Raw genomic sequence first — 13,048 nt, 5'->3', positions numbered from 1 at the left:
CATCTTGTAGTCAAAAGTTATGAACTCTGGGACTTCCTTGAAGTATCAAATTTAATGGTTTCTAACAAAATGAGGATAATTTTAATCGATCGATATTTAAGGGACGAATTTTCTGGCCAAAATTTTTAAAATGTGTTTTGCATAGTACGCCAGAACTGAATCCGTGCACTTTTAGACCAATTCGGGTCAAAGTTTTTAAAGAAATCATAAATGCCAAAGCAGATCATCCCCCTCTATGATGGAATTAGATATTTCACATTCATAAAAGAACGACGACACACGACAACATGCTTTGCGCTCACATTCATCATACAATGAGTTTTCAAATAGTTATTGTAAAAAATCAGGTTTAATATCTATTTGGAAAGTTGAGTCACACACTCTCTCACGGGGAAACACACACACACACACACACACACACACACAAACATATAAAACGATATATATGTATGTGTGTATCTGTCTATCTGTCTGTTTGTATGTGTGTATGAGTGCCAATTGAAAAGTATACATTATGTAATATGAAGTAATATATGATTGGTATAAAATTAATTGAAAAGCGTTATTCTAATACCTATAGTCTACATTTGTCAGGAAATGAAGTCAAAATGAAGTCAGACATTTCAAGACCAGATTTTCTGCGCACTTGTGACAGGATGATAGATTATTTCAAAGAGTTTAATGTAATGATAACAGGTCAAGCCATAGACCAGACGTAAAAGATTGGCAAACTGGTTTTGCATTAAATGGGATGGGATATTTGGATATGATATATGGGAAAAGAACGTTCTTTAATTAAGATTACTTTGAACAAGTCCCATTCAAGACCACGCTGATTGTCTCTACAAATCAGCGCCATATTCATCAGGAATGTTTTCAGTCTGGCACTTGTTTCTCATTTTACTTTATTTACAAATTAGAAAACTGATTTCAAAATATTCTAAAATTCGCTCTACTTTGATTGAGTAATATAATTGTAAAGAAAATGCGCCTAAAAGGCGACAGCTGGTAACCTGAACCACACACAGACACCACAGACACGCACAGACACCACAGACACGCACTCACACAAACATCAATACACATACATACACAAGTCAATGTGATCTGTCTGAATGTGTAAGCCCTCTTTCCACTCCTTCCTTATACCCCCCCCCCCCCCACCTCCCTAAAATGGACGTGTACTTATTTTCAGGTCTGATAACCCAATTCATTATGGGCTTATTGTTGTAATGGAAATACTCTCAAACCACAGCACAATGTTGTCCATACCAACAATGTTAAGGCAAGCCCATACTTGCCTTCAGTTATCAGACCTTGTTATATGTGCACATTGGCCCAAACCCATCTGGATAAGATAGTTGATGTTGTGTGTGATATTCCTTCCTGTTGTTTTGTCAGTGGTGCTTCATGCTCTCACAATGCCATCATTGTCAGCGCCTCCAACACTGTCAGTCACCATCATCGTATCATTCTAAATGTAACGTATTATTAGTAACGTAGTTGTTTATATATCATCATTAGCAATCACCTCTTGTCACTTCATCCATGATGTCATTGACCACGAATGGCCCTATTTTGTAGAGATGTAATAAGTTTCTTGAGCTCAGTCGATAAAGAATAACAGAGTGCTTTTCGTTTCCATTCGTGGAATTTCTTGAGCCTATGAAAATAATTTTGTAAGGCGGATATTTAGGAAGTTTAAATAAGATGCTTCTTTTCATTAAATAATGCCCCCCTCCCCCCTCCCTCCCCCCACTGTTCAGAAGTTCAAACCCTTCATTGATCGTTGAATCTGTAAAGCTAGAAATATCTGTACACAGTTCAGAGTTGTCAAAATGTAATCTTTTGCAGTTACAAATAAATGAGAATCCATTATTTTTTTATTGATATAAACTTCAAAGGAAATCACTCAACTAAAATTGGACTACCTAGACGTGTACATGCCCAATACCAAACTTATTATTTTCACATCAAATATCCAATCAGTCTTGTTAATGTCGGTATACAGCAAATGACAATTTAATTTTGCTAGATGGGACTGTGTTATCATACTCAGCTCCCTAAATCACTGGAGCACTTTATTCTACTCATTCTACATATACATAGGTCCTGCATTCCCGCAATTTCTTGCGGTCTGGCGTTGTGGTCGGAAGCTTCAAGTTTGATGTGGCGACTGTTTACAGAACCCTTGGTAGTTGCCGTGCATGTTTCTAGACATCACATTTCTTATATGATCTTGGTGTTTATATCTTTTTTGCCTTTTCTTATATCTTTATTCTATGCATCATATTTATATCATTGGAATTGCATTATTCTGCTTAAAATCAATTTCGAAATATGAAAATGTCTCTGCCATTGATGGTCATCACAGTAAAACTGCTTCAAATGTATTTTGGCTAATTTAAAAATAAGACCACACAACGTCAAATTTCCTTTATTTCTTAATCATCGCATTTTTGAATCACAATTTTTACTATTTTGATGTCCATTTCACGGATTTGACAGTTTGATATACTCTCTGCGGGTCTGTTCTAATACCTCAACATGATAGATTCAAAGGAAATTGAGATTTCAAGAAAATAGATTTATGTATTGTAATGATAATATCCTTGTTGAATCAAGATAGAATGCATAAATTATATTTTAATCAGTCTAGAAGTTTAAGGTATGAAAAAAATCAACCTCCAATTAGACTCAAATTGCTCATTTTTGTTCACCATTTCATCAACGCTTGGGGATATTATTGATCTATGCTTAAAAGTTGCTTGAGCTTTTTGCTTCATGAACAATCTACACGAGTGCACGGCACCAATGAAAGTTTGGTCATTGTTTATTGTTTTCACCATTTTTATTGCATGCTTGGTTCGTTTCTATTCCCATTTTATTTTTTTCTAATCACTCAATCAATTGAAACAGATAATACGTGGTTAATCTGCTTCAGAAAGTTTTGTTTTTATAAAAGCTTCTGTTTATCCCTGTCGTTTTTTTAAATCACGCAATTACCTAATTACAACTTCTAGCACTTTTCATCGTTCACGTTTCATCCCAAACAGCACGATACAAATTTACCTAACCTCAAACATCTATAATATCTGATTGATACACAAATAAATCTACACAGAAGGACATAGAAAATCAGGACACGAAATGGTCACTTTGAGAAGGTAAGATATTGTCTTGATTGATTCAAGACGTAGGAAAGTCTTAAAATCAGTTAAATAACATCATTTTACTGGTGACTGCTTTGTCCATATTTATTGGATGCACGGATGGTGAGTTGCAACTGGTCGTTAAGGCTAGTTTGAAGTGCGTGTAATATTTTAGATTTGGAATGATACTATTGCAATCAAATTGATGATGCCGATGCCTCTACCCCAGGTTTGTCAATCTGGCCGTATATTGAAGACTTCTCGAGTCATGGGTTCGTATAAACTGGACGTTTCTACAGTCTACGCTCAGCAAGGTAGTATGGAAAACCACTGTCTTGTCAGTCTGTTAGTTGGTAGGCGGTAGGGCTTGTGGTTTGCTTGCCGTCGTGACTGTAGCTTTCCTTAGCCTGGTAGTTTTTGTGTAGTGATAGTTGTCATGTTTTGTCGTCGTGATCATTATCCCATCATCGTTATCATTACAGTGATTAACAATAAACACTACCGCCATCACCTCACACCCATTAATATCAATATCATCATTATCACCAACTTAAAGACCAGCAGCGAAAGCGGTAGATGCTGCGTCCGTGGCAGTGGCTTCATCACCAACACTACCACCAGCCCACCACTTCCACCACCACCACCTATACTACCACCACCCCCACCATCACCATCATCATCATCATCATCATCATCCTCATTATCATCATCATCACCATTATCATTATCATCATCATCATCATCATCATCATCATCAACATCATTATCATCGTGTCGTCGTCATCATTATAATCATCATCATTGTCGTCGTCGTCATCATTATCGCCATCATGTTTTCTATAAGTCACACTTGAAACCAATTTAATCAGTATTAAAGCGTCCATAATCATTCTCAACCTGGATAAACGTTAAGGTTTTTACTCCCCACAACAAACGTATTTCTCACCATCTTAATTCCCAAACACCTGCTTTCCAGTGTAATTCAATGCTCACTGCTTAAAAGAGATTCATTTGCTGGCTTTCAATAATCAAACATCATTTCTAATCCTTGCAATAAGTCATGACTATAATCTTCAAATGTTACAAAGGCGACCCATCTCCATCTAATATTGCAGTAGCCGGTTACCTGCCATACTCCGGAAAGAACCGTCCTTCAAATATCGATCGAGTTAAATGAACCTCATCTTGTCAAAAATTATCAAATATAACGAAGTCCTAGGTTTGAGAGTTTTTCCAAGATGAAGGTCATTTTAATCGATCGATATTTGAAAGGCGAGTTTTATGGCCAAGTGTTTAACTGCGTGTTTTTTTTTAAGAGTACGGCGGTTAACTGATTTATTATGCAAGCGATGTTCTGTTTCTGACACATCGAAGATCTAAATACATAATTTGGACTGATACGAGTATACCAATGTAGTCTCCTAAGCAGTGGGTATCATTTACCAATGGTATTACATGTAGTAACAGCAAAATCTCTTTTAATAAATGGTTCTTTGCTTCTCTTTTCGATTAAATTGATTTCGATTGCTTGACCTATAATATAGACGGACTTGGACAGCACAGACCTAATCATTTCATTTTGACCAGAAAATACTAATTTCACATATCATTTAAAAAATTGGTTTCAACTTGTAAAAAAGTCTTATACCTCAGAAATCTCAAAAGTTTCAGGTTTTAGACTTTTTGATAAGTAGGAGGTAATCTTAATTCATGTCTAAAGTAAGAGTTTTCCGGCCAAATTGAAAAATAAAGTGTTTTGACTATTCAGCTAAGCACAATATGTGAAATAACTTCACTTCTTTAATTCATATAATATGCTATAATTCATTTTTTTTTAAAAACAAGCTGTCCTCTTGTTCTTGAGATATTTAAATGGTCAACACTCACATGCAAGTTGTTAAAAGGAGAGACCGATAACGAAAAAAAGAAGAAAAAAAAAGAGAGAAGCAGAAGGAGGATGAGGAGGAGGAGGAGGAGGAGGAAGAGGAGGAGGAGGAGGAGGAGGAGGAGGAGGAGGAGGAAACAGAAGAAGAAGAAGAAGAAGAAGAAGAAGAAGAAGAAGAGAAGAAGAAGAAGAAGAAGAAGAAGAAGAAGAAGAAGAAGAAGAAGAAGAAGAAGAAGAAGGAAGAAGAAGAAGAAGAAGAAGAAGAAGAAGAAGAAGAAGAAGAAGAAGAAGAAGAAGAAGAAGAAGAAGAAGAAGAAGAAGAAGAAGAAGAAGAAGAAAGAAGAAGAAGAAAGAAGAAGGAGAGAGGAGGAGGAGGAGGAGGAGGGAGGAGGAGGAGGAGGAGGAGGAGGAGAGGAGGAGAGGAGAGAGTGAGGAGGAGGAGGAGAGAGGATAGGAGGAGAGAGGAGGATAGAGGCGAAGGAGAGAAAAAGGAAAGAGAGAGGATGAGAAGAAAAGAAGAAGAAGAAGAAGAAGAAGAAGAAGAAGAAGAAGAAGAAGAAGAAGAAGAAGAAGAAGAAGAAGATGAGGAGAAGGAGGAGAAGGAGGAGGAGGAGGAAGTGGTGGTGGTTTGGGTGGCTGAGTAGGAGAAGAAGGAAGAAGAGGAGAAAGAGGAGGGAAAAGAGCAGGAGGAAGAGGAGTAGGAAGAGGAATGAGATACTTGGAGAAGAAGATAACAAATGCAGTTATTTATAAGTTACTAACAAATTATGCTTGACTATATTATCAGGAGAGTGATTATAATTTTAAATCAAATGACTATATTTAGTCAGATTAATCCGGGTGTAGCATTAATATCTTGAGTGTTCTTCTCCACCTGTATTCTTTGATACCCTAGTCGACTGTCAACCTTGTTTTCCAACTATATAATGTTTGATCCTGCATAACGTTTGTGTGCTTTTTTCCACCCTTTTGACATAGCATTTAAAGACCTTAAAGAGGTCATAACAAATAAAATCACAAGTCCTTAGTCTGAATTAGTCATTGTAATGATACTTTTAACAATGGGTAACAACATTGATGCAAGATTAACTTCTGACCCAAGGTGTATATTAAATATAGAAATTAAAAAAAAAAAAATCTCCCTCAGTCGTATAGCATCGAGGGATTATTTTGTGGTCCGTTTTATCTAGTAACTATTATTAAAAAAGAGCTTTTCAATGGCACAAACCATCTGGAAGAGAGTAGAAAATAAATTTTTTATACTCATGTGGGCGTCAGATTATTTTTAAAGTGATGTTATGGGGCCGGGGATGTTTTTATTTAACAAATTCATTAGATTGAAGAAAGTCATGTGATCTTTCTGATTGAAGCTGATCCGTACGTAAATAACTTCTACATTTATTTGGATGAATAAAGTATATTATTATTATTATTATTATTATTATTATATTATTATTTTATTATTATTATTATTATTATTATTATTATTATTATTATTATTATTATTATTATTATTTTATTATTATTATTATTATTATTATTATTATTATTATTATTATTATTATCTGGCATTATTTTACAAAACATTATAGATTGTCTTAATTTACTCCCGTATCGTCATCAGCACATGCGTGCTTGATGTCGCTTCACGTACTGGAACAATTCGCCAATGCATATCGTGATTATTTGATTGTTAATTAAATCATACTATGGCATACGGTACTTTTTGAAGATGGGGTGCTGGTACAAATATGACAGGATACCATTGGTCACTTTACATTCATGTTTCTTAAGACAATTACTCTTAACGGAACATTGCATATAAAATGAGTTTGGCAAAGAAAAAATGTTGGGGTGACTGAAATGGGGACATCGAAAGAAGATATTGACTATGGGTTTACAAGAATACTTGAATAATTTGAAACTTTTGTAAGAAACATTTCCAATTCATATGAAATAATCATCAATAATCTATTTTTTTTGTTTTCACCAATTTGTGTGATGTATCTAATACTAAAACCACTTCTATTTTTACATCATCCTCGATAAGGATCAAACATTTGCTATTGACTATTTTTAATCTCTTCTGCATTTATCCATTGTACATCTTTGTATATATTTCATTGACTGTATATTTTTTCATGTCTAAAATATTTCTTTTTCTCTTTTTATTTTATTTCTATTCAAATGTTTATCTATGTCACATTCATCCATTTCCATTTCCATGGACTGTTTTCAATTACAATCTGATAAGGGTGTTATTAACTAATGATACACATCTAAGTATTGTTGTACTAATCTTAACAATATGTGGCCTTACATCAATCTTACAACAATGATCTGATTTACTTAAAGACTCGGAAAACGTTTATCATCTTTACAATACAGAAGTATTTTATAATCTCGTATCAATTAAGGGCTATGTTTGATTACATTTGCTGATATAATGTATGATAATAAATAACACACACACACACACACACACACACACACACATATATATATATATATATATATATATATTATTATATATATATTATATATAAACCATTTGCAATTTATTTTTATTTCTCGTAATTCATGCACCATAATAACATTATATAAATGATGACTATATATTATATATCATTTAGAATTACATATCGTAACACGATGTATAGAATATCCAAATAGCCATCCCTGGAGTGGTCAGCTACTTCATTAGTGATAGGTAGACATCGGGGTCAAATTGATATTCAGTGTCTAGTCATACTTGTAGTGAAATAACCAAATAGCATAGTCATTGGCTGATATGCTGTCAAGAAAACCAAACGTTGGCCTTGACATTGTTGTTGTTTTTTTAGGGGAGAAGCAGTTTATGGAAATTAACCATTCAACTCAGGTATTAATGGGTATCCAATTGTAGTCGGTGGTAAATATGGATGAAGTCGTAGTGCCATGCATCCGTCACAACACAGTGCCACACATCTTAGTCTTTGGCTTTCTCAGTAGCTCATACAGCGTCATTCTTTGATGTTATCCAGCCCCATTTTCCTTTGTCTTTCTCTTCATCTTTGACCTTCCATGCACCATTGCATGACTGTCTAGCACAAGCTTCCATGTCTGATCATAGGTCCAAACCATGCAAGTTTCCGTCTCTAAAGCAATGGTTCCTGTGTTCCCTCTGGCTTTTCCACGTCTTCAAGAACCTCCTTATTAGAAAGATATAGATGAAGCAAATGAGAGGCACAATGTGTTATGAAATTTTAAGGCAAAGCCTAGATAAATGTGAATGTTTTTTCAATTGTTATTTTTTTTCCATTTATGATAACTGAAAATAGTGTCCTACCGACCATTAATATAAGATTTTAAATACCGTAATATCAGAATGCTTTTAAAACTTATGAAAATGTCATAGGAGACTTTCAGAAAGATCTCCAGTTGTCTTATTTATGGTTCTGCCCAACCAATCAGAATATTTTCAAATTTGCACATATTTATAATTCGGCAAAAAAAATATAACAAAAAGAAAATCTGCATAATTATTCCCATGTATTTTAAAGGTATAAAAGTATCATGAACATTCTCGTTCAATGTGACAGATGAAATGATTACTGTCCTCAGTTGATATCCATGTTACTTCCTTTGTTTAATTATAAATAGTGTTATAAAATAACAGTTTAAAACGTTGCCTTATTGAAAGTAATTATGAAATGTATTCTAATCTTGGAAGCTTTTACGTACTTTATCCAGACCACCAGTTTTACCATAAGTGGGCGATGCTGATGGACCCCGACGATATCAATGGAGGCATCAAGGGCTACCTCAAATGTGACATAGCTGTCATTGGAAAGGGCGATTCCGTCAAGGTAAGTTTGATGGTGTTCCACTGTACACTGACTAAACTCAAACTCTCTTTTTGGTCAGAAAACGTTCACTGTAATGATATGTCAAAATGTCTTTAAACTGAGAATTGAATGTTGAAGATTGAAGTGAACACGGAGAGGGGAGAGAAGGAGGAGGAGGAGGAAGAGGAGGGGGGGGGGAGGAGGAGGAGGAGAGGGAGTTGAAAGAGGAGGTAATTATTTTTATTCTGTCATTGTTCACAGGTACCACCAAAATCAGACAAAGACGATGATGATATTGAAGCGTAAGTAAACTAAAGGAACTTCATGGAAATTACAAGAATATGCCGATATAATCAGGCACTATTGTGTAAACTGAATAACTACTTAAAATCAGAAAACATTTTTAGAAACCATCTTCACCACAAAAAGTAATAGATAAATAATGTATCAAATAGATTTTAAAAACCGAATTATTCTTGTAATATTTAACTCTTATTTCGTAGTCATAATAAGTTCCGTTCTTTTAGACATTTTCATGGTGGAGTTTTATGTTCAGTAATCAGTAATTTACATATGAAACTGGATCTAATCCTTTCTAAAGGATACAAAAAGGTTAACAGTTGGGTCGATGACCTTTTTTCTAGAAACCTCTTACTGCCTGATGGAGTACCAGCTGATCGTCAGAAGGCCCGTTACGTCATCAAACTGTACAAAGCTGAGGGCCTGCCGAAGATGAACACAGGAATCATGGCAAACGTGAAAAAGGCTTTTACTGGGGAGAAGTTTGATCTCACCGATCCTTACGTTGAAGTCCACTTTGCTGGCCATAAAGTAAGTGTGGGATGTTTTATTAATTTTGATTACAAACAAAAACAAACAAAAAAAAAAAGCAGGAAAGAATCATCGATCTATATAAAAGCACCCCGTTCTTTTTTGTTTTTGTTTTAATGGTTTCGTCTTGCTTTTATTTCTGTTCCTTCTCCAAGTTGATCTCATCTTATAATATGGCATACCGTTTTTTATTCCCCCGACTATAAATTTCTTTTAATTTATTTTCTCTCTCTTTACTATTTAACCATTTTTTAATGTTTGACCTCATTTCCTTAATAGCATCGTTGATCTATAAGCTACTTGACCATTCCAAACTTAAAAGAACGGCCTACTCCTAAGCTTTAAAATGTCCAAGGTATAAGAAAATAGCACATGTGAGCCTTTTTAGCTTTTGTATTATGTAAGGCATCTGAACAATACAGGAGCTTAAGCGCATCTCAGACATTGCAAAAGACCATAAGAGAGAGAGAGAGAGAGAGAGAGAGAGAGAGAGAGAGAGAGAGAGAGAGAGAGTTTGTGTGTATATGTGTCAACGTAATCAATATATTCTGTCCTCTCCAAGTTTCCATCCTTGCTAATAGATGATCGGCGCATCAAACCTTGAAGTCTCGATTTTCACGATCGACGGATCAATTGTCTGAGGTCTACATGCGAGCTTTGCGCACCATGTTTTATTAAATTTTGGGCGGATCAGACTTCTGAACACATCGTCATCTAGAGGTCTGATACGCCCAAAATCATCAGAGGTCTGATCCGTTATCTATTTCATCAATCAAAACCTGCATTTAAACGTGTATTTCAGGGTAAAACTTCGGTCCGTAAGGGTTGTTACGAGCCAGTATGGAACGAACAAGTTGTGTTTACCGAGATGTTTCCTCCCCTTTGTCGTCGTATCAAAGTACAGTTACGTGACAGTGACAGTGTCAACGATGACAACATCGGCACTCACTACATTGACCTATCAGCCATCTCCAATGAAGGGGAGAAAGGTAAAACATGGATCATATAAATTCATCTCTTTTGGCAAAACAAAAAATGAAGTCGAGTCCAGAAATCTAGTCTGCTTTTATTTCTGAAATTTAAAACGATCAATAAAGCATAAAGCTTGGTGATAAACACTATTCTAATTTTTCTTTATTCTATTTTAAGTGGAAAAAATCGTCTTGTCTCATATTTTCTCATCAAAGTGTTTATTTTTAATTGAAGCTTACATCTCTCTTAGTTAAACTTCATACAGCCAACTGCAAACTGACAATCTTGCAAATACAATGCTCGCCTTCTCTCCCAGTAGCTACCTCCCACTACCTCCCTCTCTCTCTCTCTCTCTCTCTCTCTCTCTCTCTCTCTTTCTCTCTCACTTATTAGACACACACACACACACACACACACACACACACACACACAACCACACGCTCTCTCTCTCTCTCTCTCTCTCTCTCTCTCTCTCTCTCTCTCTCTCTATGCCTCATCTCACACAAAACTGAACACATTCCTTCCCGTAACTTGATTTGACTTCCCTTTAATATTTCCCCGCCTCATTTTTTCAGGCTTTCTTCCAACATACGGTCCAGCCTGGGTAAATCTATATGGATCTACAAGATACTATCAACTGTTAGAGAAGCATGGACACCTCAACGATGGCTTAGGGGAAGGGGTTTCCTTCAGGGGAAGACTACTCATGGCAGTCAAAACGGAAATTATCGACGGTGAAGAACTCGGAGCAACACAAGTTGAGACAGAGCCGTCCCAGCCAATTTCTGAGGTAAGAGTAGAAGTACATTACATATAATTAATACCTTCTTTGGAATCCTGGTAGCTCAAGAGAACCCGAGAGCTCTATGGGCAGAGCACTTGTCTAACAAATATAGGAGCCCGTATCGATCAAGGGAGCAATCACGATTTTTTTACTCCCCGATTCCCCTGTTCACCCAGCAGTGATTAGGTAACTGGGTCTGTTAGATCTAGCGGAAAGTATTGTGAAATCGACTAGCTTCTACCGTCTATGCTACAGGTACCATGTGTCCTATGCCTTTTAGGGACCATTAACTCTGAGTGTTCATACACGTTGAGAAAGGAGTGAGTGAGCTAAATAGTAGGGAAGGAGAGAACCAAAGAAAGAAGACAGGATAGAGAAACAAAATGACATCTGTCATGAAACTGGTCGACAGTCCAATTAAAACGAAGTATTTGGATAATTGGTTGCATTTATGATACCAATCGTCTTGGTGAAAAGGCACAAACAAGATAGATTCATACATTATTTGGAATATAAATATGGCACATTACTGAGATAAAAAAACAACAACAAAAAAACGAGATGCCAATGGTGGGCTCAAACCGGAATCCTCAACTTGGAAGTGCAATGAACGATCTACATAGACATCCCACTTCTAGATAATTAGAATATGACCATATTTTATTGATCCTACTCTGATATCAGTATATTTATTTTTCAAATTGTCTATTCCAATCCCAGAACGCTGCTGGACATAAAGATGAATATTTCCTGTTTGGTACTTTTATAGAGGCTACCATGATTGATCGTAAAGTGGGGGATAAACCCGTCCATTTTGAAATCAGCATTGGTGAGATTTATGAATGTATGAATGAATTAGTCTATGAATGATTGAATGGATGAATGAATGAATGAATAATTTGATGGATGGATCAATAAATGAATGGATAAACGAAAGAGAGATGAGTGGTTGCACGACGTGTTCAAATCTAATTTTCATGAGAAATTCAATTGAAAGAAAGCGATTGACGTCAACCTTCTTCACCCCCTCCCTCTCGCCCTCCTCTCTCCTCCTCCTCCTCGTCCTCCTCGTCCTGCTCTTCTACTCATCCTTCTTCTTCTTCTTCTTCTTCTTCTTCTTCTTCTTCTTCTTCTTCTTCTTCTTCTTCTTCTTGTAAACCACTTTGATAATTTCAAATCTCTTTTATTATTTCAAGTTGGAATGCATTTATTAATGAAAGAAAGTAATACATTGTCACCTTAAAACGACGCCTTTGATGCTGTATCTCCAGGCAATGCTGGCAACGTGTTAGATGGATACAACGCACCGTGTAGACACAGCATGGAGAGCGACTCAGATGGAGAAGGGGGCTCGGACAAGGAGGATGATAAACTGACCAGTAGCATCGAAACACCCCAGTAAGTTTGAATACGATAAAACCTAAAACTCAATAAATGACGTCATGGACGTATGGTTCAAACCTTTCTTCAACAATCATATCTAAATATAACCAAAGGTAGTTTCATAATTATTTGCAGAGGGTACTGATGAATTACTTTTAGACTTGTTGCTTTATCATTATCATCCTCATTATCATCATCAGCATCATCATCATCA

General features: G+C 35.9%; 1 protein-coding gene across 7 annotated transcripts in view; it reads left to right on the top strand.

The window, feature by feature from the left end:
• LOC144978626 (otoferlin-like) overlaps positions 1–13,048 on the top strand; it is a 249,745-nt gene that overhangs the window by 155,335 nt on the left and 81,362 nt on the right. For 4 of the 7 annotated variants that reach the window (XM_078924954.1, XM_078924969.1, XM_078924936.1 and 1 more), the window contains exons 12-19: positions 3,382–3,466; positions 8,770–8,885; positions 9,126–9,166; positions 9,509–9,695; positions 10,498–10,684; positions 11,243–11,457; positions 12,172–12,280; positions 12,723–12,849. In XM_078924954.1, coding sequence (XP_078781080.1) covers positions 3,382–3,466; positions 8,770–8,885; positions 9,126–9,166; positions 9,509–9,695; positions 10,498–10,684; positions 11,243–11,457; positions 12,172–12,280; positions 12,723–12,849 — 1,067 coding nt within the window. Of the gene's footprint in view, positions 1–2,109; positions 2,195–3,381; positions 3,467–8,769; positions 8,886–9,125; positions 9,167–9,508; positions 9,696–10,497; positions 10,685–11,242; positions 11,458–12,171; positions 12,281–12,722; positions 12,850–13,048 lie in introns of all 7 variants that reach the window. The other 3 variants (XM_078924961.1, XM_078924929.1, XM_078924978.1) reach the window with 2 other exon arrangements.

The sequence above is a fragment of the Berghia stephanieae genome, chromosome 1 (genome assembly GCF_034508935.2).
Source record: "Berghia stephanieae isolate SIO BIC M18660-M18661 chromosome 1, UCSD_Bste_1.3, whole genome shotgun sequence".
NCBI lineage: Eukaryota > Metazoa > Mollusca > Gastropoda > Nudibranchia > Aeolidiidae > Berghia > Berghia stephanieae.
This window is presented reverse-complemented; position numbering and strand designations above follow the sequence as displayed.